At 48.6% G+C, this 26,184-nt stretch overlaps 11 protein-coding genes across 11 annotated transcripts; 9 read left to right on the plus strand and 2 right to left on the minus strand.

Annotated features, from left to right (window-relative positions):
- Nucleotides 1–267: 267 nt before the first annotated feature.
- J7337_013377 (uncharacterized protein) lies at nt 268–1,368 on the plus strand (the record flags this gene model as incomplete). The annotated part of the gene is made up of 1 exon (XM_044830867.1): nt 268–1,368. One exon carries the CDS (start codon nt 268–270, stop codon nt 1,366–1,368), a length of 1,101 nt encoding a protein of 366 aa, XP_044674142.1.
- Nucleotides 1,369–3,574: 2,206 nt separating this feature from the next.
- On the plus strand, nt 3,575–5,548 carry INDA1_4 (Amino-acid permease inda1; the record flags this gene model as incomplete). Its single annotated transcript, XM_044830868.1, has 5 exons — nt 3,575–3,810; nt 3,914–4,075; nt 4,125–4,278; nt 4,332–4,560; nt 4,614–5,548. 5 exons carry the CDS (start codon nt 3,575–3,577, stop codon nt 5,546–5,548), a joined length of 1,716 nt encoding a protein of 571 aa, XP_044674143.1.
- A 1,447-nt stretch (nt 5,549–6,995) lies between these two features.
- On the plus strand, nt 6,996–7,358 carry J7337_013379 (uncharacterized protein; the record flags this gene model as incomplete). Its single annotated transcript, XM_044830869.1, has 2 exons — nt 6,996–7,191; nt 7,240–7,358. 2 exons carry the CDS (start codon nt 6,996–6,998, stop codon nt 7,356–7,358), a joined length of 315 nt encoding a protein of 104 aa, XP_044674144.1.
- Nucleotides 7,359–7,753: 395 nt separating this feature from the next.
- Nucleotides 7,754–10,475, plus strand: J7337_013380 (uncharacterized protein; the record flags this gene model as incomplete). The annotated part of the gene is made up of 5 exons (XM_044830870.1): nt 7,754–7,888; nt 7,948–7,986; nt 8,036–9,002; nt 9,055–9,725; nt 9,774–10,475. 5 exons carry the CDS (start codon nt 7,754–7,756, stop codon nt 10,473–10,475), a joined length of 2,514 nt encoding a protein of 837 aa, XP_044674145.1.
- A 138-nt stretch (nt 10,476–10,613) lies between these two features.
- Nucleotides 10,614–12,024, minus strand: J7337_013381 (uncharacterized protein; the record flags this gene model as incomplete). Its single annotated transcript, XM_044830871.1, has 5 exons — nt 10,614–11,139; nt 11,188–11,567; nt 11,619–11,689; nt 11,736–11,792; nt 11,844–12,024. 5 exons carry the CDS (start codon nt 12,022–12,024, stop codon nt 10,614–10,616), a joined length of 1,215 nt encoding a protein of 404 aa, XP_044674146.1.
- Nucleotides 12,025–14,031: 2,007 nt separating this feature from the next.
- Nucleotides 14,032–14,944, plus strand: J7337_013382 (uncharacterized protein; the record flags this gene model as incomplete). The annotated part of the gene is made up of 3 exons (XM_044830872.1): nt 14,032–14,326; nt 14,375–14,666; nt 14,716–14,944. The coding sequence occupies 3 exons, from the start codon at nt 14,032–14,034 to the stop codon at nt 14,942–14,944; spliced, it is 816 nt and encodes a 271-aa protein (XP_044674147.1).
- A 437-nt stretch (nt 14,945–15,381) lies between these two features.
- Nucleotides 15,382–16,467, plus strand: J7337_013383 (uncharacterized protein; the record flags this gene model as incomplete). The annotated part of the gene is made up of 3 exons (XM_044830873.1): nt 15,382–15,432; nt 15,486–16,106; nt 16,162–16,467. 3 exons carry the CDS (start codon nt 15,382–15,384, stop codon nt 16,465–16,467), a joined length of 978 nt encoding a protein of 325 aa, XP_044674148.1.
- A 587-nt stretch (nt 16,468–17,054) lies between these two features.
- J7337_013384 (uncharacterized protein) lies at nt 17,055–17,578 on the plus strand (the record flags this gene model as incomplete). The annotated part of the gene is made up of 2 exons (XM_044830874.1): nt 17,055–17,312; nt 17,369–17,578. The coding sequence occupies 2 exons, from the start codon at nt 17,055–17,057 to the stop codon at nt 17,576–17,578; spliced, it is 468 nt and encodes a 155-aa protein (XP_044674149.1).
- Nucleotides 17,579–18,998: 1,420 nt separating this feature from the next.
- Nucleotides 18,999–20,579, plus strand: J7337_013385 (uncharacterized protein; the record flags this gene model as incomplete). Its single annotated transcript, XM_044830875.1, has 1 exon — nt 18,999–20,579. One exon carries the CDS (start codon nt 18,999–19,001, stop codon nt 20,577–20,579), a length of 1,581 nt encoding a protein of 526 aa, XP_044674150.1.
- Nucleotides 20,580–21,611: 1,032 nt separating this feature from the next.
- Nucleotides 21,612–22,697, plus strand: J7337_013386 (uncharacterized protein; the record flags this gene model as incomplete). The annotated part of the gene is made up of 3 exons (XM_044830876.1): nt 21,612–22,060; nt 22,108–22,280; nt 22,330–22,697. The coding sequence occupies 3 exons, from the start codon at nt 21,612–21,614 to the stop codon at nt 22,695–22,697; spliced, it is 990 nt and encodes a 329-aa protein (XP_044674151.1).
- Nucleotides 22,698–23,931: 1,234 nt separating this feature from the next.
- On the minus strand, nt 23,932–24,312 carry J7337_013387 (uncharacterized protein; the record flags this gene model as incomplete). The annotated part of the gene is made up of 1 exon (XM_044830877.1): nt 23,932–24,312. One exon carries the CDS (start codon nt 24,310–24,312, stop codon nt 23,932–23,934), a length of 381 nt encoding a protein of 126 aa, XP_044674152.1.
- Nucleotides 24,313–26,184: the final 1,872 nt, after the last annotated feature.

Here is a 26,184-nt window from a genome sequence, read left to right on the forward strand (position 1 = left end):
TGAGTCTTCCCGTGAGCTGTCTTGGCTGACAAGGATAGTGATCCCATCTGCCATTTCTGGAATATCCCAGCGGACATGATAGGTCACGATGCAAGAGCTAGCAGAAAGGAACAGGAATAGTTCGATTCATAACGTTGCTTCTCAGGGTTGCTTATCAATTCGTCTCGATTACGATTACTCGGATAACAATGGTCTTATAAGTCGTGCCGCGACGAATCATTAGCTCACTCGCTCGACGGCATCCGAGAATCGGGAGAGAAACCTTCGATGGTAGAAGAGATGGCTAGAATGCGAGCTTTTGTAACGGATGGCAAAGGAAGCGGCTCCGTCCAGTTGGTTCCTCGTCCAAGCCCGCGAGAAGGGGAAATTCTTGTCAAGATTCACTACGCGGCTCTGAATCCTGGTGATTGGAAACTCGTTGAAGGCGATGTCTTGGACGGACCAGCACAGCCGGGTCTCATTGCAGGCTGTGACTTCGCCGGTACAGTCGAAGACCTTAACGGTTCAGACTGGAAGAAAGGCCAGAGAGTTGGTGGCTGGGTTCATGGCGCAACCTTCGAAGGTGTTGGATCTTTTGCAGAGTACATGAACATCGAGGCATCACTCGTATTTGCCGTGCCCGACAACATCAGCTTGCAGCAGGCATCGACTATCCCACTCGCTTTTGCGACGGCCACGCAAGCTATGTATCAACACTTGTCCTTACCTGAGCCCTACCAATCCAGGGAAGACAGAGTGGACTTTCTAGTGTATGGTGCTTCCACGAGTGTTGGACTGTATGCTGTGCAACTTGGCCGGGTCAGCGGTCTTCGTGTCATCGCAGTGGCCTCGTCCAAGAACCATGACCTCCTCAAACGGCTAGGTGCCGAGGTCACAGTCGACTACCACGATGAAGATTGGGTTGGCCGTGTCAAAGAGGTTACTGGGGGGAAATTGAAATATGCCCTCGATAACATTGCAGATGGAGGTTCTGCAGAGAAAGTAGCCCACTGTCTGGCTCACAGCGCAGGGTCTCGCCTGATTTCTCTATCGCCACTCGACAAAGAGTCTCTTCGCGCTGTCAATTCATATGTCAAAGCTGAGTCAATGCTCGCTTTTACAGTCTTTGGTAGGGCGTTGGGTGAGGAATACACTGTGTTTGATAATACAGGGCCCGAGACGCCTGGCGAGAAAAGTGCATGGGAGAAGTACCTACGACTAGTAACCGGGATGCTGGAGAGGGGCGATCTTGAGGCGAACCCTGTAGTAGAAGTTGGAACTCTGGAAGATGTCATCGACGCTTTTCGATTGAGCAGAGAAGGGCAGTTGTCGGCTACCAAGGCCGTTCTGAGGGTTGAGGCGGAACTTGGAAAGGATGGGTATAAGTGACACGAATGACCGCTCAATCAAAATACGTCCAAATAAACAATATAATCAAGTGTTGATAACTATCCGATTATCACGGAAATTCCCAACGTTGTTTAATCGTTGTTTCTGCTAGCTAACCTAGAGCAGGAAAGAAAACTTACTACCTTCACTCTAAGCGATAAAAGTATTTAGGTAAATCTAGTTTAAGCTTAAGATACTCTTTACCAAGTTTATTTTAATACCCTATATTAAGGCCTGCTGTTCCCAAAGGCTAAGCAAAATATGGATAATGCTTCCACTGGCGACCGATTCCGCGAACGCGGAACACTCGCTTACCTACTGTTTACGATATAGCAGATAGCAGATCATCAAGGCTGCGATAAGACGCTATCTGTTAGTGTACTAGCAGGACTTGGCGGTTGAATCACAGACGTCATTCCCTGGAAACTTATTCCACCAGTTCCAATGCGTGTACGCGATGGCATGGAATGGGTTGCGACTAATGCAAGCCAAACACAAACAAGGCTTGCCCATTGCGTCATTCTGCCGTTTGACGGAGCTTGTTTAAAACAATCCTTATCGTCGTTTAGATTCGATGCGCGATGAATTTCGCTGATCGTTTTGGCGATGAAGATCAGGAAAACAAGGACAGTGGAGTTTGTTCACTGGAGCAGGGCGCTGAGTGCAGTAAGATTAGCGCTGTAAATCACTCACTCACTTGCGACACGAGACGGTCGCATGCAGATGCAATGCTTGCGACGAGTTTAATGGAAATTAGGTTTTGGAACCCTTGAAACGGGAGGTCAAAGTTAGAGACGTTGTTTTTATGTAACAGCTTCCTCTTTGATAGTAGATGCCTTGCGCGTCGTGGATTGGATATTTCCCCAGACAATGCTTGTCTCTTCGCTGTCATGTGCCAAGATGAACATCACGGGTGCCAAGCTGTCAGAGGCTTCTCCCGCCCTGCCAAGAGATCAAGGACGGTTTTAATTGGGAATATCTCCAACTCCTTCAACTTCATCTTCATTTCTAGTCACTGCAATTGAAGATGTGCTACAAATACTCATCACCACAATTAAATACGCCCTGGCATGTCCTCTTGTCTTGGGCCATCCATCCGTGCGTTTGTATTTCTCACCTAAGATTTGAACCAACGAGGATCAGGATCAGTACCCAAACTCTATCAATGACTGCATCCATCCCATTCCTCCTCCCATGACATGACACAAGTCAAAGTCGGTCCTACTGCAGCAAGACCCGTTTATGTGCCCCTTCTCCAGACTCCAGTCAGATAAAACTCGACTGTCTCTGCCCAATAGCCACTGCTCAGTCGTATGTTAGCCTCGGGATCGACAGCTTGATATCTGTAAGAGGCCCTTCCGGCTAGCTCGGCTCCGGGCGCGCCCCAGTGATACAGGTGCTACGCCATTTGCTGCCAACTGCTCAATTTCACACGCGCACGCAGATCCAGCAGAGATATTCCGGGGTAAGAAACTTGAATCTATGACAAATAGATTCCTCAAAAGATGCCACTTTCCCCAGACTTGGGAGGAGCCCTTTGCGCGCACCTTATCGAGACTACAGGACATTCATTACATGTAACACCAGATAAAACATGCCCTCGTCGGTGTTGGACTCGCAGAGAAATCGACGACAATACAATACCTTCGGATCCGAGGATGCACAGAATTAAGCTACAGCCTTAACCTCAGCTCTAAAAACTTCCGATCAGTAGCACTCTTTTCCCTACCTACGTCAGCACGCGACCAAACGGTTGATAGGCTAGTTTCCCTCTCTTCCCTTGCTACCCCCTAGCTCCTTTTTTTCGGTGGCTTAAGCTTTGGTTCATTCGAGTGTCCACTTCTTTTGCCCCAGCTGAGCAAAGTGCCGCTTTATCCGTGAGATAGAGGAGCAAGCCCCCAGTCTCCAGAAACGGATCACCACAGCAATTCAAGCAGTGAAACCAACAATCAATCAATGCAGTGCTCCATTGTTACGTACCCTTCCCAGGTACCTTTCTCTCTCTGCATCCTTCCAAGAAACCACCTTCCGCTTATCATTTAGGTCCGTGTGAGGGATGATCCCCCCGAGTTGCCACTTTTAACTCGAGTACTGTAGCAGTCGTATCGTATGTATCCGTATATATCTGCCATTAGCCCGCGCTGTCTCCAATTCCCTCTGATCCTCTGACTCTTCAAAACATTGAAGTTTATCTAAACATCTCACCATGTCGGAAATCCATCCTAAACAAGAAGCCCTCGAGGCTCACGATACATCACCGCGATATGATGAGAAGCAAGGCACCACTGAGCCCATTGAGGATGGCCCCAAGCAGTCGTGGGCGCTGCGCAATGGGCTTACTCCCGGCTCATTCGCTCCCCATGATGATTACGCAAAGGGAACTGCTGAGTTGCAGCGTGAGATGAAGCCCCGTCATCTTAACATGATTGCTATTGGTGGCAGGTCAGTCGTTTTCGTTCTGTCGTCATCGTGCAACGCCGGCTTATTGCCGCCCTGCTAAATGATGACGCGCTAATATTGGTTCGGTGTGCTAACTCATTTGCAGTATTGGTGCTGGTTTCTTCGTCGGTAGCGGTTCTGCTCTACAGACTGGTGGCCCTGGTTCATTGACTATTGGTTTCTTGATTATGGGTGTCATGATCTTCAACGTCGTCTATGCTCTCGGTGAGCTTGCTGTCATGTATCCCGTATCTGGTGGTTTTTATACGTGAATTTTGTCTACCTTCCGATTAGTACTTGTGCTAACAAATCACCAGCTATGCCAACCGATTTGTTGATCCCTCTTGGGGTTTCGCCATGGGTTGGAACTATGTCATGCAATGGGCTTTCGTTCTTCCTCTTGAATTGACAGTTTGCGGCACAGTCATCCAATACTGGGCTCCGCATACTAGCGTAGCTATCTGGGTCAGCGTAAGTTCAACCCCCATGAAGCCATCGTGAGCCTGTCGACTGACATATTACAGGTATTCCTTGCTGTGATCATCCTTGTCAACATTTTCGGTACTCTTGGTTATGCCGAGGAAGAGTTCTGGGCTGCACTGCTCAAGCTCTCTGCCACCGTTATCTTCATGATCATCGCTGTCGTCCTCGTTTGCGGTGGAGGTCCTTCTGATGGACAGTACAGCACCTACCAGGGCGCCAAGCTCTGGTATGACCCAGGTGCTTTTCAGCACGGTTTCCGAGGTTTCTGCGGTAAGACATGATTCCTTATTTCCGTGATGCTCTTCAGGTACTAATGGTCCCAGGTGTGTTCGTCACCGCAGCCTTCTCCTTCAGTGGAACAGAACTTGTCGGTCTCGCTGCTGCCGAAGCCAAGAACCCCGCCAAGTCTCTCCCTGGTGCCATCAAGCAGGTCTTCTGGCGAATCACTCTCTTCTATATAGTTGGCCTTCTGCTTGTCGGTTTCCTCGTCAGCTCTAAGGACTCCAGACTTCTGAACGCCGGCAACGACGACCCTAGTGCCTCTCCCTTCGTCATCGCTGCCGCCAACGCTCATCTTAAAGGATTCGATTCTTTCATGAACGTCATTATCCTAGTTTCTGTCTTGTCTATCGGCGTCTCCTGCGTCTACGGCGGTAGCCGAACTCTCGTCGCACTCGCGCAACAGGGCTATGCTCCCAAGTTCTTCTCTTTCATAGATAAGTCTGGTCGTCCTCTTCCTGCTGTTGTGTCCATCATCGCCATCGGCGCTCTTGGATATATCAGTGTTAGTGGTGATGGAAACACCGTCTTCGTTTGGCTCCAGGCTTTGTCTGGTCTGGCTGCTTTGTTCACTTGGGGCTCTATCTGCCTTTGCCATATCCGATTCCGACAGGCGTGGAAGTACCACGGTCACACTTTGGATGAGATCCCCTTCCAGCATGTCTTCGGAGTCTGGGGCTCTTGGCTTGGACTGATCCTCATCGTCATCGTTCTGATTGCACAGTTCTACACTGCCATCACTAATCTTGATGGATCACTTGGTACTGCCGAGGGCTTCTTCGAGTCATACCTGGCTTTGCCCGTTGTCATTCTGTTCTATGCTATTGGATACATCTGGAAGCGAGAGGGATGGAGAAAGGTCAGCGAGATTGATCTTGATACCGGCCGTCGCGAGCATGATTGGGATACCATCAACGCTTATCGCGAGCAGCTCGCCAATGGCCCTGCTTGGAAACGCGTGTGGCATTTTCTGTTTTAAGTGCACATAGCGATGTTAACGTACCTCGCAACCGCCTCTTGGCTATGACCACTTCAATCTATATATTTAACGTTCAACTCCAACCTGTAGCTTTTAGAAAAGCGCTTTGAACTAAACTATTACAGCCCGTACTGAGTTGCTATCATTCGTGTTGAGATGCAAATTCAAGGAAGTGTAAAGATTTGATCCTTTGGTCTGGTAGTACTTTGCCTTGGAAGCATTCTCCCTCGTTCTAAATGTCTATCATGAACATCTTGCCAACTTCTAACGGAAGATATCATCCATATGATCAGCACCAGACTGGAGAAGTCAACCGCCGGGAAAGACACTGACTATTTATGTGCCAGGTGTGTATTTCAGGTCCAAGACTAGGCCCGTAGAGGGGAGGGAGGGCAAGCAGCTGCGAGCTTGAACACCAGCGGGAATCTCCAGAAACCCCGAATGACACGCGGAAATTACGTGAGCCTACCTACTGACTGCCAACAGCCGATTCTCGGCTCCTGTTTGTGCAAGCTTCGTATCAAGGTAAATCCCAGGTCCAGGATGGGAGAGAGAGATTCTCTAGCTCTATTACGTCATCAACGAAAGGCCCCTGGCGGCATCTTGGTCAATTCCGGCTGACGAGAGTTGCCAAGCAATAAGCACTAGCCATGGTTGTTGATTTCAAGCTTCATGGAGACTTTCCAGAAGCCCGGAGACATTCTTTGATGTCCGGAGAGATATGTAGGTGCACTTGGCTAGGCGAGAGATGAGCGAGATTCTATGGTAATTTGTGTAGTACCATAGTTTCCATGGGCATATAAGACTCCTGTCATTCAGCCCAATCCTCATAAAAGCCGACGCACTCAGTATCGCCGCATCCACCACTGCCACAGACAACTATCCCATCTCCTTTTCATAATGAGCTCTGAAACCAGAGCTGACTATCCCTGGGAAGTAAGCCGAGAGGTAGAGCGGCTCCAGAAACAGAATGCCTGGGTTCAGAGATGCCTTGACAACAAGATTGTCTTTGCACTAATACCACTGGATAAAGAAGGACTCAGGATTCTCGACGTCGGGTGCGCCGAAGATAATACCCCGACTGTCGAAGGTGTTGTTAACTTGACTAACAGGAAGAATAGGAGTTTTGCTTCGAGACCTGAAGCAGCAGGTTTCTCCATCTGCTCAGCTCTTTGGCGCTGATCAGAACAACTTGTCAGAGCCTTTGACTTGACACACATGAGGTACAGTATCCTTGGAGCTGCCAAGGCGGGCTACCAAAAAGCCATTGATCATTTCGCCTGTGAGTAACCAAGACTGTCTTCACCATTGTAGGTCACACTACTGACTTCACACAGCTACGGTTGCTCCTGGAGGTTGGCTGCAGGTCCACGAGCTTGATTTTGATCTGACAGATCGGCCCAACGTAGGTCCAGCGTGGAGAGATGTGAGCAATCTCATCGCAGCCATGTTCGATGGTATGGGCATGGGATCAAATTGCATTCGCAAACTACCGGGTGCATTTGAGGCAGCAGGACTAGAGAACGTGACCGTCCATTCAGTAGATTTGCCCATGGGTAAGCTGCTGGGTGATGATGAAGCAGCTGAGTTATCGTGGCAGCCTTTCGTGATTACCATCCCAAGCTTCCTTGAGGGCGCAAAGGGTGAGTCTTATCTTTCCAAGTCTCTGAGAATTTGACTGATAGCAACAGCCCTCGGTGTCAAGCTACCTGTTATGTATGAGAATTTGGCTGAGAGGTTTGAGAAGGAAGTCAAGGAAATGGGTGCCATGTTTCGAGCGTTGGTCACAATTGGACAAAAGCCAGCGTGAGCCATACTATGTAGGATATTCCCGGGATTGTGCATAATCCTTCTACTTGGTGTTTGACCAGGACCCAGCTGCCGAGCTGTCAGCATGCAGTTACCCCAGCTTTGCAATGAAACTAGTGTCAATTACAAAGACTTTGTCATGGTTATTAACTCAAGAGCGGAGTCTCCACCAAACAGAATAAAGGTTGACAGTCACCCCGACGATCGTGTTGCCAAGATGTTTCCAACGACCAAATACCTCAATCCAACGTGAGGGGACCTGTAATTTTAGCGGCCCGAACAGCCGACGGCTAAATCCTGCTGAGTAGTGCCATTCAACAAAACTCAGCATTAGTCCCAATTCCACGAAGAATCTCTTCTATTATTATCATACATTTGTTGAAAACATCAGACAATATGGCCGAAGCAAATTTTGTAGATGTTGAAGCTCTGTTGAGCAACTTGACGCTGGACGAGAAGGTGGAGCTTCTGGCGGGCCAGGGATCATTTCGCATGACCGGTCTTGAAAAGCATGGAATTCCTGCGCTTATTGTAAGTCTGAGATGACAAAAAAATGAGAGGAAATATGAAGCTGACAGGCTAGACTTCAGATGGACCTCATGGAATCCGAGGACGGCGGTCGTTCACTCGTGTGGGTACCCCTCAATGTCTGGAAAGCAAAAACTAACAGGCTGCTAGATGCCGAGTCCAATGCTACCGTCAGCAACGGGAATGGGCGCTACCTTCAACACTGAACTCATCCACAAGATCGGAAGCCTTCTTGGTGAAGAAGCAAAGGTCCGCGGTGTTCATGTCTTGCTAGCACCGACACTTTGCCTACAGCGCTCACCCTTGATCGGACGCGGTTTTGAAGCCTTTGGCGAAGACCCGTTTCTCAGTGGAACTTTGGGTGCGCATTACATCAATGGCGTTCAAGAACAGGGCGTCGCAACAAGTGTCAAGCACTATGCAGCTCACGATCAGTCTGACAACAGTATCGAGGACAACGTGGTTATGACCGAGCGCACCCTTCGAGAAGTTCACATGCTACCCTTCCAGCTCGCCCTTCGAGGATCAGATCCCTGGACGATCATGACGTCCTATAACAAGATCAACGGGATTCATGTAAGTGAGGATCCTCTACTGATGAAGGAGATCCTGCGTGAAGAATGGGGGTTCAAGGGACTTGTAATGAGCGACTGGTTCGGCACATACAGCACATCCGAGGCGATCAACGCTGGCTTGGATCTTGAGATGCCTGGACCAACAGATTGGAGAGGAAAGCGCCTCAGTATTGCTGTCAACTCTCGAAAGGTGTCCAAAGCAACAGTCGATACAGCCGTCGAGAACGTCCTGAACCTTGTCAATAAGTGCAAGGCTGGCGAGAAATCAGGAAAGCCTCCTCAATCGGATACGCCAGAGCAGCGAGCCCTGATTCGACAGCTGGTGGCTGAGTCAGTAGTACTACTGAAGAACAACAAGCAAAGACTACCGATAAGAAACCCGAAGAATCTCAAGTTTGGACTGATTGGAGATCACGTCAAGAACCCTGCTCTTTGCGGTGGTGGAAGTGCCGAGGTTGAGCCCTACTATGGCATCACCCCATATGAAGCGATCAAGGAAGTTGTAGGAGAGGAGAATATCACATATACTCCAGGCTGCAATTGTAAGTCATAAGTTATGCCATCACTACTCCTACGTGCTAATACTACAAACAGCCTTCCGATTTAGTCCCCTCATCAAGGGTCATACACCCCCAGATTCCGATACTGAGGGCTGGTCTGTCGAGATCTTCGGAGAGGACCCGCAGGAGAGCCCCAATGCCAAGGTCCTTGTCTCAACTACAGCCGAGAAGCAACTAGTCGATGTTCCAGAGAGCTACCACGCCTCACTCCCAACCAAATTCTACGCCAGAGCGAAAGCTAAATACACTATCCACGAGTCTGGAAAGCTCAAGTTCGGCTTCAGCACTTCTGGAAAGGGAAAGCTCCTCATTGATGGCAAGGAGGCTATCGACCTGTGGACAAGCCAGCCTCCAAAAACTGACTCAACACCTTGCTTCAACCGACTGTCCATGGAGAGGTTTTACGAGGGCGAATTTGAAAAGGGCCAGGTACTAGACCTCGAGGTGCTCCAAGTTAACGAGAGCCTCTCAGGCGGTGTTGGCACTGCACAGACACTCGCTGGTCGCGTTGGAATTTTTGAGCTCTACAACGAAGACCAGGGAATCAAGGATGCCGTGGACCTCGCCAAGAAGGTTGATGTCCCCATCGTTATCACTGGCTTATCATCAGACTTTGAGTATGAGGGCAGTGACAGGAAGCATCTAAGGCTTCCCGGTCGCGTGGACGAATTGATATCGGCTGTTTTGGAGGCCAACCCCGATTCTGTAAGCTGGCCTTTGTTTAGCCGAAATGCTTAAGCTGACACGTCACAGATTATCATTACGCAATCAGGGTTGCCCATCGAGATGCCATGGGAGTCTCAAGCGGCGACTCTTCTTCACGCCTGGTTTGGCGGCCAAGAGACAGGTCATGGCATGGCTGATGTCCTTTTTGGCAAGGTCAATCCCTCGGGAAGGCTCTCACTAACATTCCCCAAATCCGTCAAGCATACTCCAGCGTACCTCACCTTCTCCAAGGCGGACTACGACATTGTGTATGGTGAAGGTGTCTTTATCGGACATCGTTACTATGAGATGGTTGATCGAGAGCCACTCTTCTACTTCGGTCACGGCCTATCATACTCAAAGTTCGAGTACTCAAATCTCAATGTCCCAAATGAGTTTACACCAGCAGCTGATCACCAGATGAGCGTCACTGTCGACATCACTAACAAGGGCGCCTTTGCGGGTGCCGAAGTTGTTCAGCTGTACATCCACCATGCGGACAGCTCTCTTCAACGGCCAGTCAGAGAGTTGAAGGCATTCACCAAGGTTAATGTGGATGTCAATGAGACCAAGACTGCGGAACTTACTCTTGATAAGTATTCCTTATCATTCTGGGACCAGGAAGCATCAAAGTGGAAGGCTGAAGCTGGAAAGTACACCGTGATACTTGCTTCCAGCTCAAATCCGAAGGATGAGATTGCGCGCGCAGACTTTACCTTGCCCAAGACTTCCTTCTGGAAGGGCCTCTAGATACTCTGAGTACATACCAGTGTGATAGTCTGTCATGGGTAATGGACTGTGATTGATCGCTCAGTCGGCACGCCGCCCCCCCTTAGTGATGTTGCTCGATAAGACTCTATTTCTGACCAAAGGAAACTCTATGATATTCTACCTAGGACTGTACATAACCTCTGTCGTTGAAACAATCTCGATGCCATCAGTTTTACCGTTTCTGTGGTAATGAGAGTTGCTCCTGCGTGAACCAGCAACACCAGGACCTACTCCAGGCGCAGTCACCAAAACTTGGAGATTGCCATTGTCGAAACTTTTCTGGGGTTTGGGCCAGAGTGTAGCTTCATCGTCATCGTTGACCTTTCTTCCTGACTCGGAGTCATCTCCGGATTGAAGTTCGATGGCATCAGCTTGCTTGCGACTCAGCTGCCTTCGGCTCTTGATAGCATTGGATCCGCCTGTTTCTCTAGAGGGCCCACCATAGCTGACACCGTGGCTGCTAAAGACTTTGGGTAGGATTCGCTTGAAGAAGGGTTTGAGAGAGCTGGCAGATGCGCATATGACACAGCCAGTCAGCTCAGCGTACATCCAGCATAGTTCGTAAGCGAGACCCCAGGTGTAGTTGGGGCTGCTGAATAGCTTGACAGTGAGAACACAATTGTAGATGGCGACGATGATGACACTGGACATGTCAGTACTTCAGTCAAGCGATTCAGGAAGGGTTACTCACAAGCCACCGGTAGTGAACAGGAACAGAAGTGACATCTTCTGCCGACGAGGAATTTGTAGCGGGATAACGATCCGTAAAGGCAGCAGCAGAATGACCAGATCCATGACTACGTTGGCAACAGACGCAGCCAAGAAGAAGCCGAACTTGTCCACACATTTGCCTGTTGCTTGAGCGGCAAGGTCCCACGAGGCCTTGATAGGTTGGCAGCCAAAGAGACTAATCATAGCGTAGATGAGGGCATAAAGACCAAAGAGGCTGATCAGGATATAGATGGCCATGCGAAAGGTTCGTTCGGGTGAAAGGCGGAGATAGAAGAAGAGAAGAGAGATTTTGGCGAGATCCGAGGACAGCATGTAGAAGATGTTGACGGGGATAGTCCACTGCAAGAGGTCAGTCATCTCGAAGGCGTATAGGTTAGTTCAGAACCGTACTTTGAGCAATGATTCGTATTGCGATTGAGTAACCTGCCAGAAGTTGGTGGCACAGCCTCCTTGGGCAACCACTGTCCTTGTTAGTATGGATGTGTTGATATGAATGAGACGACTTACTGCCCATGGTGCATGCATAAAAGACCCAACACGCTATAAGCGAAGCGCCAGTAAGGACTGAATAAAGGTTAGCTATACTGGACCCTCGATGCAAAAGCATGAACCTACAGTCGTCAAGGCGAAGAGGGTTCTTGAGTAGCCGCACTCTGGTCAAGATCCGGAGTCCATAAACAACCGTGCCGAGTGTGAACAGACAAGCACCCAGAATGATCTGTATAGTCGCAGCGCTTCCAGCTTCCCATCTGCCCTGCCCCTTGGGCGGTTCCATCATGTACACCTCATCAGCCATGGCGATTTGCGACCCGGCCGCAACAGTATCGTATGATCGTAGAGTGAGAAGTCGAGTTTGACAGACAATGAATTCAGCGTTAAGCCAGGAGCTTTCCAGCTGGGAAGTGCTTCAAGGTTAATCTAATGATAAAGCGTGAGATCTGCAAGCTTATTCCTTATTCTGTTTCAAAGGCGGACGTTGTCAGGAGCTTTCTTTTTCGTCTCCAACTGCTCCACCGCTGTTCATCAAGGATGATCTTCCCGTTACGAACCCGAGTCAACAAGGCCGATGTCAGTACTGGGGGCCTTGTAAGGGATTTTAAACCAGACCCAAGAACTTGTCCAAAACTTGTGCGCATCACTTGCCACTATGACCTACAGTTCCAGGCCAGTGAGGAGCGAGGCAAGGCCTCTCGCTCAGGCTTTGGTACATCTGCATTGAGAAACATCCGACCAACATATTATTCCTTTTTCTTCGTTGAATTATCCATATCTAGCGATGCGATTCGCTTGATGCGCAAACGTAAGTGGGCTAATTGCAACGGTCTTCAGGGGCGTCAGCTCGGCTTTGGCAGTTCCCGGCTGAGTGGTTTTGCTTTGCCTGATGCGAGATCCACAAAGACAAGAAATGCATGGCCTACGAATCTCTATTCGAGCATGTATACTAGGCTTCTGGATTGGTTGGATCTCGGGCATTAAGTCGTAAATCATGATGATTCGCTCCTGGCAACGAGCTAAGGCCGTTGACCAGCGTTGAGACAATACTGACCCATGATTTTCGCAAACATCATCCAACGGCTGCAGATCACTTCTGTAGCGTGCTTTCTATCCGGTATTATATATGGGGCTTGCTTCAGGAACAACAGGGCTGAAATCCCTTGCGTATCCAGGCCACTGGGCTGGGACAGAACATCTTGATCCGTAAAGGGGACCGTGGCATCATACTTAATCAGCATTATTCATTCAACACAGCACCGCAGCATAAAGCAACAATTACCAACCTCCATTGGGATTTTTCACTCTCGCCTCCTCCTTATCAGCGACTTCTCGTATCAGATTTTCAGCTTCTGCAGTCCCACTGTGTTTGACGATATATCACTTTTACTTTCTTTTGTCGCCTCCACCGTCTAGTAATCTGACCTTCTTTCTGGCTTCTCATTCGCCCAGGAAGACCTCTCCTTATCCCTGTATCTTTCCAAAAAAAAAAAATCATGTGAAAAGAGAAAACAACAGTCTCCACGTCCTGGAATAATAAGGATCTGATCCTTGTCAGGAGATCCACGTTGAACCCACAAATCTCACTTTCGCTCCGTTGCTAAACTCCTCAGAAGCAGCAATAGAAATGAGAATCACGGACCGGACCGCCGGAAATTAGGCAGGCCGTTATCTCCCGTTGCGCTAATGGTAATAATCATCTCATGTACGTTTCGTTTGCCGCCCTCGGACAAACTCAAGAGGAAGAAGAAAAGAGATATCAAGAGCTTTGTTTCCCCTCTTGTCGACCCACGCCATGAAGAACTAGGATTGGTCAGAATACATAAATTGTTCGATCCTTTGAGCCGTTCCCTGTAATGCTCAGATTTCTCGCCCACACAATGTAACTCAACCGGTTCTCCTGTAGGGATCAAGACACAATACCAAGGCAGCCCCCGTTTTCGAAACGGTTTTGCTGCGGGATCATTAGACGATGCAACACTATGTGATGATCGCTTGCGTCCTATCGGGCGTGTTATCCTCTCGGGGAAAGAGATAACGCAGCGACTCAGTATCTTCCCTGTATACCATCCCCCACGACTCAAGAAGCTCCATTTTATGTGCTCCATACCAAGATATTAGCAGCTAATTTTATCCCCGGTCGCTTTGTATCACTCAATCACCCTCTAGGACCACTCAAAGCTTGGCTTGCTCGGAAGGTATCTGGAGTCGCCTATATAATCTATCCAGTCAACAGCAGCAGCCGATACTCCATTCTCTTACAGGTTGCAGCTTCATTATTACTTTTTTTTTTCTTTTTTCGACTCTAAAAATGGCAGACCTTTACCCTTTCCAAGACAAGGTCATTGTTGTCTCTGGTGCTAGTCGCGGGACAGGCCTGGCCCTCTCGCGCTACCTTTTGGTACGTGGAGCCAAGGTTTCCATGGCTGCTACTTCGGAGGAGAATCTGAAGAAAGCCGTTGCTGGCATTGAGCAGGATATTCCTAATGTCGAAGATCGGGTCATTTATTTTCCCACAGATGTCAGGAATCCTGATGATGTCAAAGCATGGATTGAAGGGACTGTTGCCAGGTGGGGAGAGTTGGATGGTGCTGCAAATGTTGCAGGTGGGATGATTGGCTCCTGATATGGACACATACTAACCAGTTTAATAGCCAAGATGAACAAAAGTATCCACCCCATTGAAGACCTCGAACTCGAAGAGTTGAAGGAGGTTCTCGACGTGAATGTCATCGGCACCTTCAACAGTATCAAGTACGAGATGAAGAACATGAAACCCGGAGGCAGCATCGTCAATTGCGGCAGTCAACAGGTCAAGTATGCTTCTGGAAACATGGGGGCATACGCAGCCTCAAAGAACGCCATCCGCGGCTTGAGTCAATCAGCTGCATATGAAGGCGGTGCCAAGTACCCCAAGAACCCCATCAGAGTCAACCTTCTATGCCCGTAAGTAATCTCCCATGTGACACAAGCCATCAACTTACATATATGACAGAGGATGTATTGATACCGATATGATCCGTCAGCCTCTACACTTGCCCAATGGTGCAGGTACGTGGACGATGACGGAGGGCGATCACTTGACGTCAATCATCAAGCGCTACTCTAAGCCTGAGGAAATTGCTGCCTCCATAGCATTCTTACTGGGAGATGAGAGTAGATTCATGACAAAGCAGGAGATATACGTTGATGGTGGCTGGATGGAGGCCAACTATGTAGCTTAGGTGTCATCTTCGTTACGAATTCGAGATATTGGCGCAACAAGTATTAATTACAGCCTCAAGTCCCGTATTCTTGTGCCTGTAGGGTGATTTGTAATGCACTCTGATCAAAGTCACATTACAAATGCATCTTCATGGGTTTTCTCCGTCGTATCGAAACTGAATACTAGACATGAGGCTTCAGCATACCCCCCAATAGGAAACTGCATGTCTTGGCGAAGTCATCGGACGAACCACGTCTCCAAAAGCTCGTACTGACGCTATCCGTAATTGGCAACAGCACTTCTTGGCAGATTTACGACATTGAAGTCATGGAGCAAGATATTTGCTTTCAAGCGGTATATAAGTCGAGCATGTTACTATGATAGTCTCCAGTTCGTCGTTCAATCATTCACATCTTATATCTTCAATCTTATTGTTCACTGCCAAAGAAAAACATCATGACTTCCACTGGAAAATCACCTCTCAAGCTGATTCTTGGAGCCGCGAACGTGAGTAGTTGGACGGCTTTGCTTGAATTAACACTAACCAAACACTCATGAAGATCGGAGATAAGGAAGATGACCCTTGGGCTCGCTTCGATACTCCAGATGAAGTCAACGCCTTCATCAATACCTTCGCTAAACGGGGCTACACTCAGCTCGACACTGCTGCAGTCTATTCACCCCAGGCTCCCTACAGCTCCGAACCTCGTCTCGGCGCCGTCAACGCAGGCGAGCGATTCAGTATCGACACCAAAGCAGATTTCATGAAGGGCCATACCAAAGAGAACATTACTCATGATATCGACAACTCACTCAAGCTTCTGAAGATAGACCAGATCAATATCTATTATCTTCATGTGCCTGATCGTAACAATCCGGTTGAGCCAGCTCTTGAAGCTCTCAACACGGCTTATAAAGATGGCAAGATCAAAACTTGGGGCATCTCCAACTTTCGAGCCGATGAAGTTGAAGAAATGATCGATATCTGTGAAAAGAGGGGTTTCGTCAAGCCTTTTGTTTATCAGGGTCACTATAACGCACTTGTACGTGCCGGTGAGAAGGAGCTGTTCCCCATTCTCCGAAAGAACGGCATATCGTTCTATGCCTATAGTCCTGCTGCTGGCGGTCTCTTTTCTGGGAGCCACAAAAATCCCGTTCCAAATGGACGATTTGACCCGGCAGTGAGTAGAAAATTCTGGCAGGATTGCTTCTGGCGACATGACTGACATCTTGTAGCACAAATCAGGAAGCATCGCTAATTCGCTCTACATCAAGCCATCCGTTCTCGGAGCAGTCGACAAGGCCATTGAGGTGTTCGCCAAGCATAACATTGGAGGACATGCTGCAGCCCTCAGATGGACAGCGCATCACAGCATTCTCGACAGGAGATACGGCGACGGGCTGATCATCGGTGCTTCTAGCCCCCAACAGCTCGAGGACAATATTGAAACAGTTGAGGAGGGGCCGCTGCCTGGAGAAGTTGCTGCTGCTCTTAACGCCGTGTATGAGGAGGCTGGTGATGAGGTTTCTTACCATATGTAGTTAGGTTCCTAAGACTAAGCTCAAAATAGTAGGAGCACTTCTTGGCATGAGATTGTGAATTATTAAGCATCATCATCATTACAATGCTCAAAAGCATCCCTAATCGTGACAGACAGTCGATACTTGATACCGATGGTTTCAATACTCGTGCCAATATCTTTCAGCATGCAATTCATTACTGTGACTAAGCCTGGCCAACGTGCTTCAGCCCAGACGACGCGAAAAGCTCACTCTCACGCAGCTAGGGTCGCCCATGCACAGACACGAAAACAAAGAATGGTGCACTACCAGGGCCAAAAGAGACAGCAAAGCGCAAAAAGCCATGATGAACCAAATAATTTACCGACAGAACTTGGCCTCCCACAGATCAGCGGACTGCAAAAGCTAACATCTGTACCTTTCACATTACCTGGCGATTTCCAACCCAGTAACATAATTTATTTTATTAAATCCCTCTCGACACTTGAGCACTCCATCTTTAGTCAATGTGAGTTTCGCATGATCGGCGTAGGGTAGCATTTCCTAACCATCCCGGCGTAGATCTTCAAACTGTCTTGCCCTCCCAAATTGCACATTGCCCTATCATCATGGACATCGCAGAACAAGCAGCTGAGATTAGAAGGAACTGGATCTTCTTCGTTTCTACTGATCCAGTTCTTCTCCGAGGCTGTCTTCTTGCAGCATGTCGATACTTGGCTCAAGTTGAGCTCCGTGATGAGTACACATTGTTGGCCATCCAGTACAAGCAGTACTATTTACAAAGCCTTCGGAAGGGACTCTCTTCGCGGACTCTTCCGTCGCGTCGGAATGCGGTTGCAATGACCACAGTTCTCGCGCTGGATGAGGTGAGTCGATCGATAGGGCCAGAGATAACATGACAAGCTGAGTGCTGACTGCGTAGATTACTTGTGGAGATCACCTTGTCGCTGCAAAACATGTACTAGGCGCCATGAAGATGGTTGAGGACGCCGGTGGGCTCGACCGTCTTGGGCTGAATCATCTTGTCCGTTATGTCCTCTACAACCTCATGTTCGGCAAGCGATTATCAGAATGGGATGTGGATCTACAACTGGCCTCAACACTCATGACACCAGACTCAATACTGCCCTAATCATGCCAAAACACATCTCGAAACAGCAGCGTTCATTCCACGGCCCCTATTAATTGGTCACCCGATCGCGATGTTCCGACTTATGCTCATTTCTCCGACGCGCTCCAGTGCATCTGTTGGTCTCGTCTAGCTAGTGGCGTGACGTGTTATTTCTGCCTTATGGCTGGCACGCAAAGCTAGACGGGATAAGGTATACAAGGTTAAAAAAATGCATATTTGTTTATTTACGAGACTCGGGCGGGAGTGAGACATTCCCAAGGATCAACTGAGACCTTTTGACATGAATCTAGTGCCACAAATTTCCGCGTGAGTTCCGGACGTCGGCAGGCGGTCAATAGTCTCGAGCTCTGATATTATGATTGATATGGCACTTTTGCTTAGTTTGAGCGCGTTTTCTTCGGCTCTTCAATCTCTTGAGCTTTTGACTCAAGAGATTGGCTCTAAAACTCAGACACGCTTTGACGATTTCGTTCTCGCAGAGAAACAACAATCTCAAAAGTCAACTGATATTAGGATTAGATGGCTGGGTCTGAGTCTGCCCTATTATGGTTCTCGCTTATGTGAAAGGGGTCTAGGAATCTTGGTTCAAGCTTAAAGAAAGCTTATACGCTGGACTGCTTCAGCCTGCGAGCCAAGCAGTCTGGGCATCGGCCGTCGGCAAGTCAGATTCCACCCCAGAAATGAGGTTTTGCTGGTTCAAAAGCCGTGATTGGGCAATTACGGAGGGAAGCTTGTGACTAAAACGAGGGCCCGAGACATTGTGCTCACTATCCCTTCAACTCATGAGCCGACACTCGTCCCCGACTTTAAATCCGTTGTAAGGATGAGGGAGTCTTTCGGAGTCTTTTGAGCCAAGAAGGAATTGAACGAGAAATTCTGGGGATGTTATTGTGTATGGCATATGTGGTTCAGGCAAACACCAAAACTTCTCTTTGCCCAAGCCGGCAATAACATGACCTCCCTTCAACACCTTCTTGGCACTGCAGCATTCTTCACCCAAATACGAGGTCATCTGATAAAACTTGTCAAATATTCAGCTGAAACATTCTCAAGGGACATGTCTCGCGTGAGGTAAATCTTTGACTCCTTCAAGCCTTTGACAGGCTGGCACTCTAATCTGGGGAAGTATCGAATTTCCCCAATTCCAGCGGCCCTACCCCAGATTATGGACTAGTCCATCGTGGCTCTAAACGAAGCTAACATGAATATTTCCGAGGGAGGTTCCCTCATGAAAGTCTGAGTATAAGAAGGCCGTAGATATCTCTCCAAATCAACTTTCTCAGCTCAACCAGCACCACTCATTCATAGCCGGTTGCGTCTGCCACTCTTTACTAACCTAGTTCTTCACATTCACTCCTTTTGTTTTCTGTTTTACATCCAACTTAATCACTCTCTTTTTTTCTGATATTCATCTTTCACGATGAGATACTCCCTCGGCTTCTCCGGTCTTTTGACCGTGGCCTTGAGCTCCACTGGCCTCGCTCAGACTACGACTCCTGGACCTTCTACCACCGACTTCTCCACCTCTGGTGGCATGAACGTCCCCACCTCGGTCACCTCTCAGCTGCCCGTCACTTTCACCACCACCATGACCACTATGGCCAAACCCACCAAGTCTCCCGTCCCTGGCAAGTGTGAGTGCGGCACTGGAACCTGCTTCACCCCCGAGATCTGCAGCATCGAGTGTACCACCGTGTATGAGGACTGCTGCAGCATTGAGGGCTCTGACATCCAGGTGTGCAAGAACCAGTACACCGTCTGTCTCGGCTACAACCCCTACGACTCTGTCTTTGTCAAGCCCACCAGCTGCAAGCACGACAAGAGCTACTACATCGAGTACGAGTCCAAGTACACCAGCTCTTACTTCGAGGAGAAGTACAGCTCCTACTACTCCTCTTCTTCATACTCCACCTCTTCTTACCACTCTGGCTACCACGCCGGCTACTACACTGCCGAATACTGCTGCCTCGAGTGCACCACGATCTACGATGAGTGCTGTGCTGTTCCTGGTGCTGATATCGCTGTCTGTAAGGAGAAGTACACTGTCTGCCTCGGCTACAACCCCTTCACCGTCGTTCCCTGGGAGGTCCCCTCTGTCTGCAAGCACGAGGAGTCTTACTACAAGGAGTACGAGTCCAAGCACGGCGAGTCTTACTACAACTCCAAGTACGACAAGTCCTACGAGCACGGAGACTCTGGCAAGACCGACTACGGCCACAAGGAGATTATGGTTACCGAAGATGAATGCTGCGTCCAGTGCACTACTGTCTATGATGAGTGCTGTGCCGTCCCTGGTGCCGACATTGCCATCTGCAAGGAGAAGTACACCGTCTGCCTCGGCTACAACCCTTGGGACGTTACCCCCTTCGTGAAGCCTACTGTCTGCAAGCACGGTGAGGACTCTGGTTCCAAGGGCAGCAACAACAACGGCGGCTCCAGCTCCAGCTCCAGCTCCAGCCATGAGGAGGAGTGCTGTGTCCAATGCACCACTGTCTACGATGAGTGCTGCTCCATTGACGGCCACGACATCGAGGTCTGCAAGAAGGAGTACGTCGTCTGCCTTGGCTACAACCCCTGGGACGTTACCCCCTTCGTCAAGCCCACTGTCTGCAAGCACGGCGAGGACTCTGGCTCCAAGGGCGGCAACAACGGTGGCTCCAGCTCCAGCTCCAGCAAGTCCGATAACTCCTCCAAGACCTCTGGCTCCAAGTCCGACAGCTCCAGCAAGTCTGGTGGCTCCGACGAGGAGTGCGCTGTTGAGTGCACCACTGTCTACAAGGCCTGCTGCGACGCTTCCGGCGCCATCATTGAGACCTGTAAGACTGCCTACACCACCTGCCTCGGCTTCAACCCTTGGGACGTCACTCCCTATGTTGAGCCCACCGTTTGCAAGAAGGGTGGCAAGCCTTCTGGTGATGATGTTGTCGTCGTCTCTGGCGGTGAGCGTGTCCGCCCCGTCCTGGCTCTCCTTGCCATGGGTGCTATTGCTCTCCTCTGTTAGTACTCCCCTCCTATCCGCATCAACCAACCCCTACTAACATTCTCATAGAAACGATTAGCGACTATGTAACCGCATAATCTTCGCTTCGTTCTTCTATTTCCACTCCGTTGCTCTGGGGCTCCCGCACCTTACCTTCTTACTTTCTCAGTGGGATGTCTGTTTCTGTGCAGTGGATGCTTAGCATTCTTATCTTTTGATGATTTTATGGTTTTATGGGTGTTGCCGCATACTCGGCCTAAAATAGTTCACGATAGACACGTATGTAATATCGACGACTGGATGGAGATTCTCTGGATGGCGGTTCTGGGCTGTTGGGGGCGATTGCATGTATCCATAGTCTACATTAGACTCTGTGTCCAGAGATCAATTCACTTACTTCTCTGTCAATATTTCACTTCGGCCCGTGAATGTGTATGCTTTGTATGTCTTACGTTTTTCTTTGAGTTTCGTATCATGATCCTTGGTCTTAAATGGTGTTCAATGCAACATTAAACGGCACTTGACTTTGACTTTGAGCATGGGCGTTGGCCTTCATTTGCAAGTGTCCACTAGCTAGTGGAGGAAATGAAGGGCTCTGCTGGTGCGTGAAACGCGTGTACCCCGGATTTTCTCATCTGTGGGATGAAAACATGGCAAACGATTAATCCACCAAACGAAGCAGCTCAAGCTGCGTCTAGAATTCTAGATCTGGCCACAATCCGATCGAAATGGGCTGCTAAACTGGTTCAAGTTAGTAACTTTGGGGGCACGGCAATGGACTTGAAACGGCTGAAACCAACAGCGGAAGCTTACGCTCCGGGCAACCCGGACACTTCTGGAGCAGGGGCCTCATATTTTTAATGAACAAACTTTCTCCACCAATCACAAGAAACCTCCTTGAGCTGTGTCTGAAGTATAGAGTTGGAGTTATATGATAATTAACTAAGAGGTGAAGTTTAAAATGCTACATAAATACTGAGGCCATTGGCACGACTTTCTCGGCACTTCTGTCTCTATCATTGGCTTGTTTGGGTTATCTTGATCTACATCACCATGAAGTTCCTCACAACATTGAGTTTCGTCACAGCGGCATTCGCTGCTAGCCGAACGACTGCGCCCTCTGGATGCATCACTGTCAAGAAGTCCCCTGGAAGCGGTCAATTCGGTACCGTCCAAGCTGCTGTCAACTCTCTCTCAACTACGGCATCTGGAAAGCAATGCATCTTCATTGACCAGGGTACCTACAATGAGCAGGTCCTTGTTCCTAGTCGCAGCGCTCAGCTGTCTATCTACGGTTACACTACCGACACTAGCGGATACAGCGGCAACAAGGTCACCATCACAGCAAAGAAGAGCCAGGCTGATGGTCTGAACAACGATGGCACAGCTACCCTCCGTGTCAAGGCTGCGAACTTCAAGCTCTACAACGTCAATGTTGCCAACACTTACGGACAGGGCAGCCAGGCTGTTGCTCTGAGCGCCTATGCCGATAGCGGATACTAGTACGTCAACTAGCAACTCGACTAAGCTTGTCACTAACTGGTCGTAGCGGTGTTGCTCTTACTGGATTCCAGGATACCCTTCTTGCCCAGCAGGGCTACCAGCTGTACTCCAAATGCCTTATTCAGGGCGCTACCGACTTCATCTTCGGCCAGACTGCTTCCGCCTGGTTCGAGAAGATTGACCTACGAGTTGTCGCCGCCTCAGTCGGCTACATCACTGGTATGCTGTTCTTGCTCGGGTATCAAACACAATTACTAACTCCAGACAGCCAACGGACGCGACTCTGACTCCAACATGTCTTACTACGTTTTCAACAACTGCAACATTGCCGCAGCTGCCGGCAACGCCGTTGCCAACGGCGCATACTACCTTGGTCGACCTTGGCGCCAGTATGCCCGTGTTGTCTTCCAGAAGACCAGCATGAGCTCCGTCATCAACTCCAAGGGTTGGTCTATCTGGAACACTGGCGAGGAGAACACTGCCCACGTGCTGTTTGGAGAGTATGGCAACACTGGTGCTGGTTCTCAGGGTCAGCGCGCCTCTTTTGCCACCAAGCTCTCCAATGCAGTCTCTATCTCTACTGTCCTTTCTGGAAACTACGCTTCTAAGGGCTTCTACGATGCTTCTTATATGTAAAGCATAAGACAAACAGGACGCGGAGCCAACATGTACATCAAATCTATACAGCATTCCATTCCGTGTACATATTAGGGCCAACGGAAGCAGTGGCGCATTCGAATAGATAATTGCAAGTAGCCGGTTCGGGCAGCCAGTGTAGATCATTCTATACGAAGGGGATGCTCCTGCCATTGCTTCCCTTTTCACCAATCTTGGAATCTTTACGTGGAACCAGATCTAACCTGTTCACTCAACTGCTATTTACGTGAGACTTGTGGCTGAGAACCTATATCAGCGCAAAGCCCTTAGCTATACGACTGCTACAATCGAACCTACTTTATTTCATAATTGACTTCATTTCAGAATTATAAAACCTTGGCTACCTAAGTAAATAGAAGACTAATATCAGATAGATAATGAAGGTTTCCAACGCCGTTATCATATTATCATGGCGGCCCACGGTCTTTTGAGAGCGGGTCTAGTGACATACTACAAACCTTGAAACCATAGCCAAAGTCTCTCTTTTGCATGTATTATTTTATCTGCAGTAGTTGACTTCAGTATGATGTGACATGATAGTTAGGTCATCTGTTTATGTAGCTGGCTTAACAGTATGCTATGTCTGCTACAATGGTAAGTTGTAACACTGAGGAAGATTATACTTTTATAATTTGAGAACACAGAGATGTTACGTCATCCCTATGGCCTACGGGTCCTAAAGTAGGCGTCAACATGGTTCTAAAGAAGAGATTTAGTGAAGGATTTCCAAATGCTGCCAGAAGGATAACATAATTTAGCTATACTTGGAAGGCTCCAGAGAATCTTGCATAAAGTCAGCTATCCAATACAATGCTATGTATTGAATTATCAAATTCATGCCAAGATCCAAATGCTCTTTAAGTAAGCAGGTTTATTCAGCTTGTGTCATCATGGTAGCTGAAGTTCCAAACTGTGGTGGATAACTATCCATGCCATTGAAAAGGTGCAGCTGAACCAACTGGGATAGTACTCAAGACCTCAATAATACAGTGGCTTATAATAAATAACAAAGAGGTCGCTCTGTGGTAGTCTAACTGGGCTCAACGATTAACATGCTAACTCTAGACGGACCAGTAGCAGTTATTGCGCAAAGAGATCGGGTTTAGCTATGAAAAGTAATGTAATGACAGAATAAAGAATAAGCCACGTCAGTAGTCCTCCAATGCAGACAGCAAGTCTCTCAGTAAGGACAGATGGGGAAGTTCCTTCGACCTCACCAGTTACACTTTGCTTCAGTGTAGACATACGTCCAGCACCTCGGGCACACGCCCAGCCAACATCCCTCACTGCCACCACAGGCTTTTGAAGAATCCTTAGTTCGCCTGAAGCACTTCTTCGTGCCACCCGAATACACAATGTGCGCCCTCAGCTTGCCGTCGTCAATGCAGACCTCCTTGACCCAATCATACTTGGTCTTTCGACATCCGTCTCTGAAGCCACCGCCAAGCGGGTACATCTTGCCATCGTCACCGAAGTAAGCAGAGCTATAATTAGGAATCTGTACTCCCGTGGTGACATACGTCTCAATACGGGCGGCATCAGCAGCACCGAGCAAGGAGAGGGCGAAGGCAGCGGTTGGAAGAGTGAACTTCATGGTGACTATAGATGTTGTAAGCCTTGAGCCGTCTTGATGAGTAAATGCAGTGAGATCACTGACTTGTAGAGGGAACAAGTGTCGAATTGTGGAAAGTTGGTTGTAGTTGATAAGTTAGATTGGAAGATGATGAGAGATCTGCAGAAGCAAGCAAATATACAGAGGGTTTCGATCCCTTATATAGAGAAACTGCAGATTGGATAACTACGTTTTCCCGTCAACGTACGTGAACTATCGTGATAGAATTCTTTAATGCCTAAAGTTTGACTCTTGAACATGGCGGCCGACCATGCCAGACAACAGCCCACACACCTCACAACCATTAGCCCCTGCCATGCAAGGCTCAATGCAAGATGTATGTGGGTTTCTGAATAGCCTCAGTGATGTTGGCCGACGGTTACGGTGTTGGCCGAAGGTTACGGAACATCGGCACAGGCTTCTACTAAATCATTGTCCTGGGCCTGGTCAGCGTGCGGCGCATTGCCAGGGTTTTGGCGTGCTGTTAACTATGTTAAGATATCAGTCATGTCATCAAGTGGCGATATGTCTTAGTCCTTCGAGACCAACAGCTTTATCGCTTGCGGTATGCCCGTCAATCCCACTGCCTCACGAGATATTAGTGGATAAAAAGAGGCACAGACTGAGCGTATTGCCAGTTCGGCGGTTAAATCGAGATAGCCTCTCTATCTTTCCAGTTGCTGAAACATTGATCAGATGGTTCAAACACTTAGTATATGCTGGATTAGTCTTTCTTAAGACCTGGACATTGAATAACGAGAGTCCGCTCGTTTTTCTTCCACCTTTCCATAGATAGAAGGAATAACTATATCTACTATGATCAGCATATCGCTTGCAATGGCTAATTCGGTCGAGAATCTCAGCTCAATAACAGGTGCGTCCATCACCTTCCTTTCCCATGGTTGAAAGGGACCACTTGGCATATCGCAAATAACGCATTTAGCCTTACACAAAAGTCTCGTAAAATCAACAGACTTCAATAACCTCCCGCCAATGACTTGAGCATGCCTTCCTTGGTTGACAGGGAGCAGTGACCCGATTTTCTTGTTGCTGTTGGTTGTGTCTCTCGTATAAGGTCATCTGATCACCCCTGTAAATATATATGTATGTTGGTTCAGTCACTTTCTAAGCGAGCCCACTGGTTAGAAAGGCTCGAGGGCCGAGACTCTGATTCCAGGCTCTTCAGAAACTTCGGCTGTAATTATCCGGTGGGGCAAACATATACATAGGATCCTGATGCCTGCTCATCTGAACATCATACAGATCACCTTAGTAGGTTTTTCACCTCAGCTCTACTCTACTCTCGAATCTCACTGGCACTTGGCAGCTTCTCTTGTTTTCCTGCAAAGATCTCTTCATTTCTGAACTTGTGTACTTCCTAGATGATTGGGGATAGGCGAGGCTTGGCTTGGCTAACCTGTTCGCCTCTCAACCCGAGCGAAGACGAAAAGATCAGCTCTCCTCTTCATACAGCAAGTCTCCCGACCTAGTTATCTTTAACTATTGTCTTTCGGGGTGGTATTAGGGCTCTGGGATGAACTGAAAATATCCAGGGCTGGACCAATTCCACTTGACACTTGAAGAAGCCAGGGCATAACTCCAAAGACAGCTCCCAGTCAAGACCGAGAAACATTTGTGAACGCAATATAACGCTCGCCATTGTGTGCTGACCGTTCTATGGGTCGTACGGCAATTCGCCTTCGGCTTAGAGTATGATTAGATGACGCATTGTCTACAACCAGGGATCGTTTGTTCAAATATTAGCACTATATGGTACGGTTTGTCAGACCAGATAAAGAAGCTAGCAGTTTTCTGTTGAGATAAGTTAATGCTGATATAGACTTACAATCAATG

The sequence above is a fragment of the Fusarium musae genome, chromosome 11, assembly GCF_019915245.1.
Source record: "Fusarium musae strain F31 chromosome 11, whole genome shotgun sequence".
Taxonomy (NCBI): Eukaryota; Fungi; Ascomycota; class Sordariomycetes; order Hypocreales; family Nectriaceae; genus Fusarium; species Fusarium musae.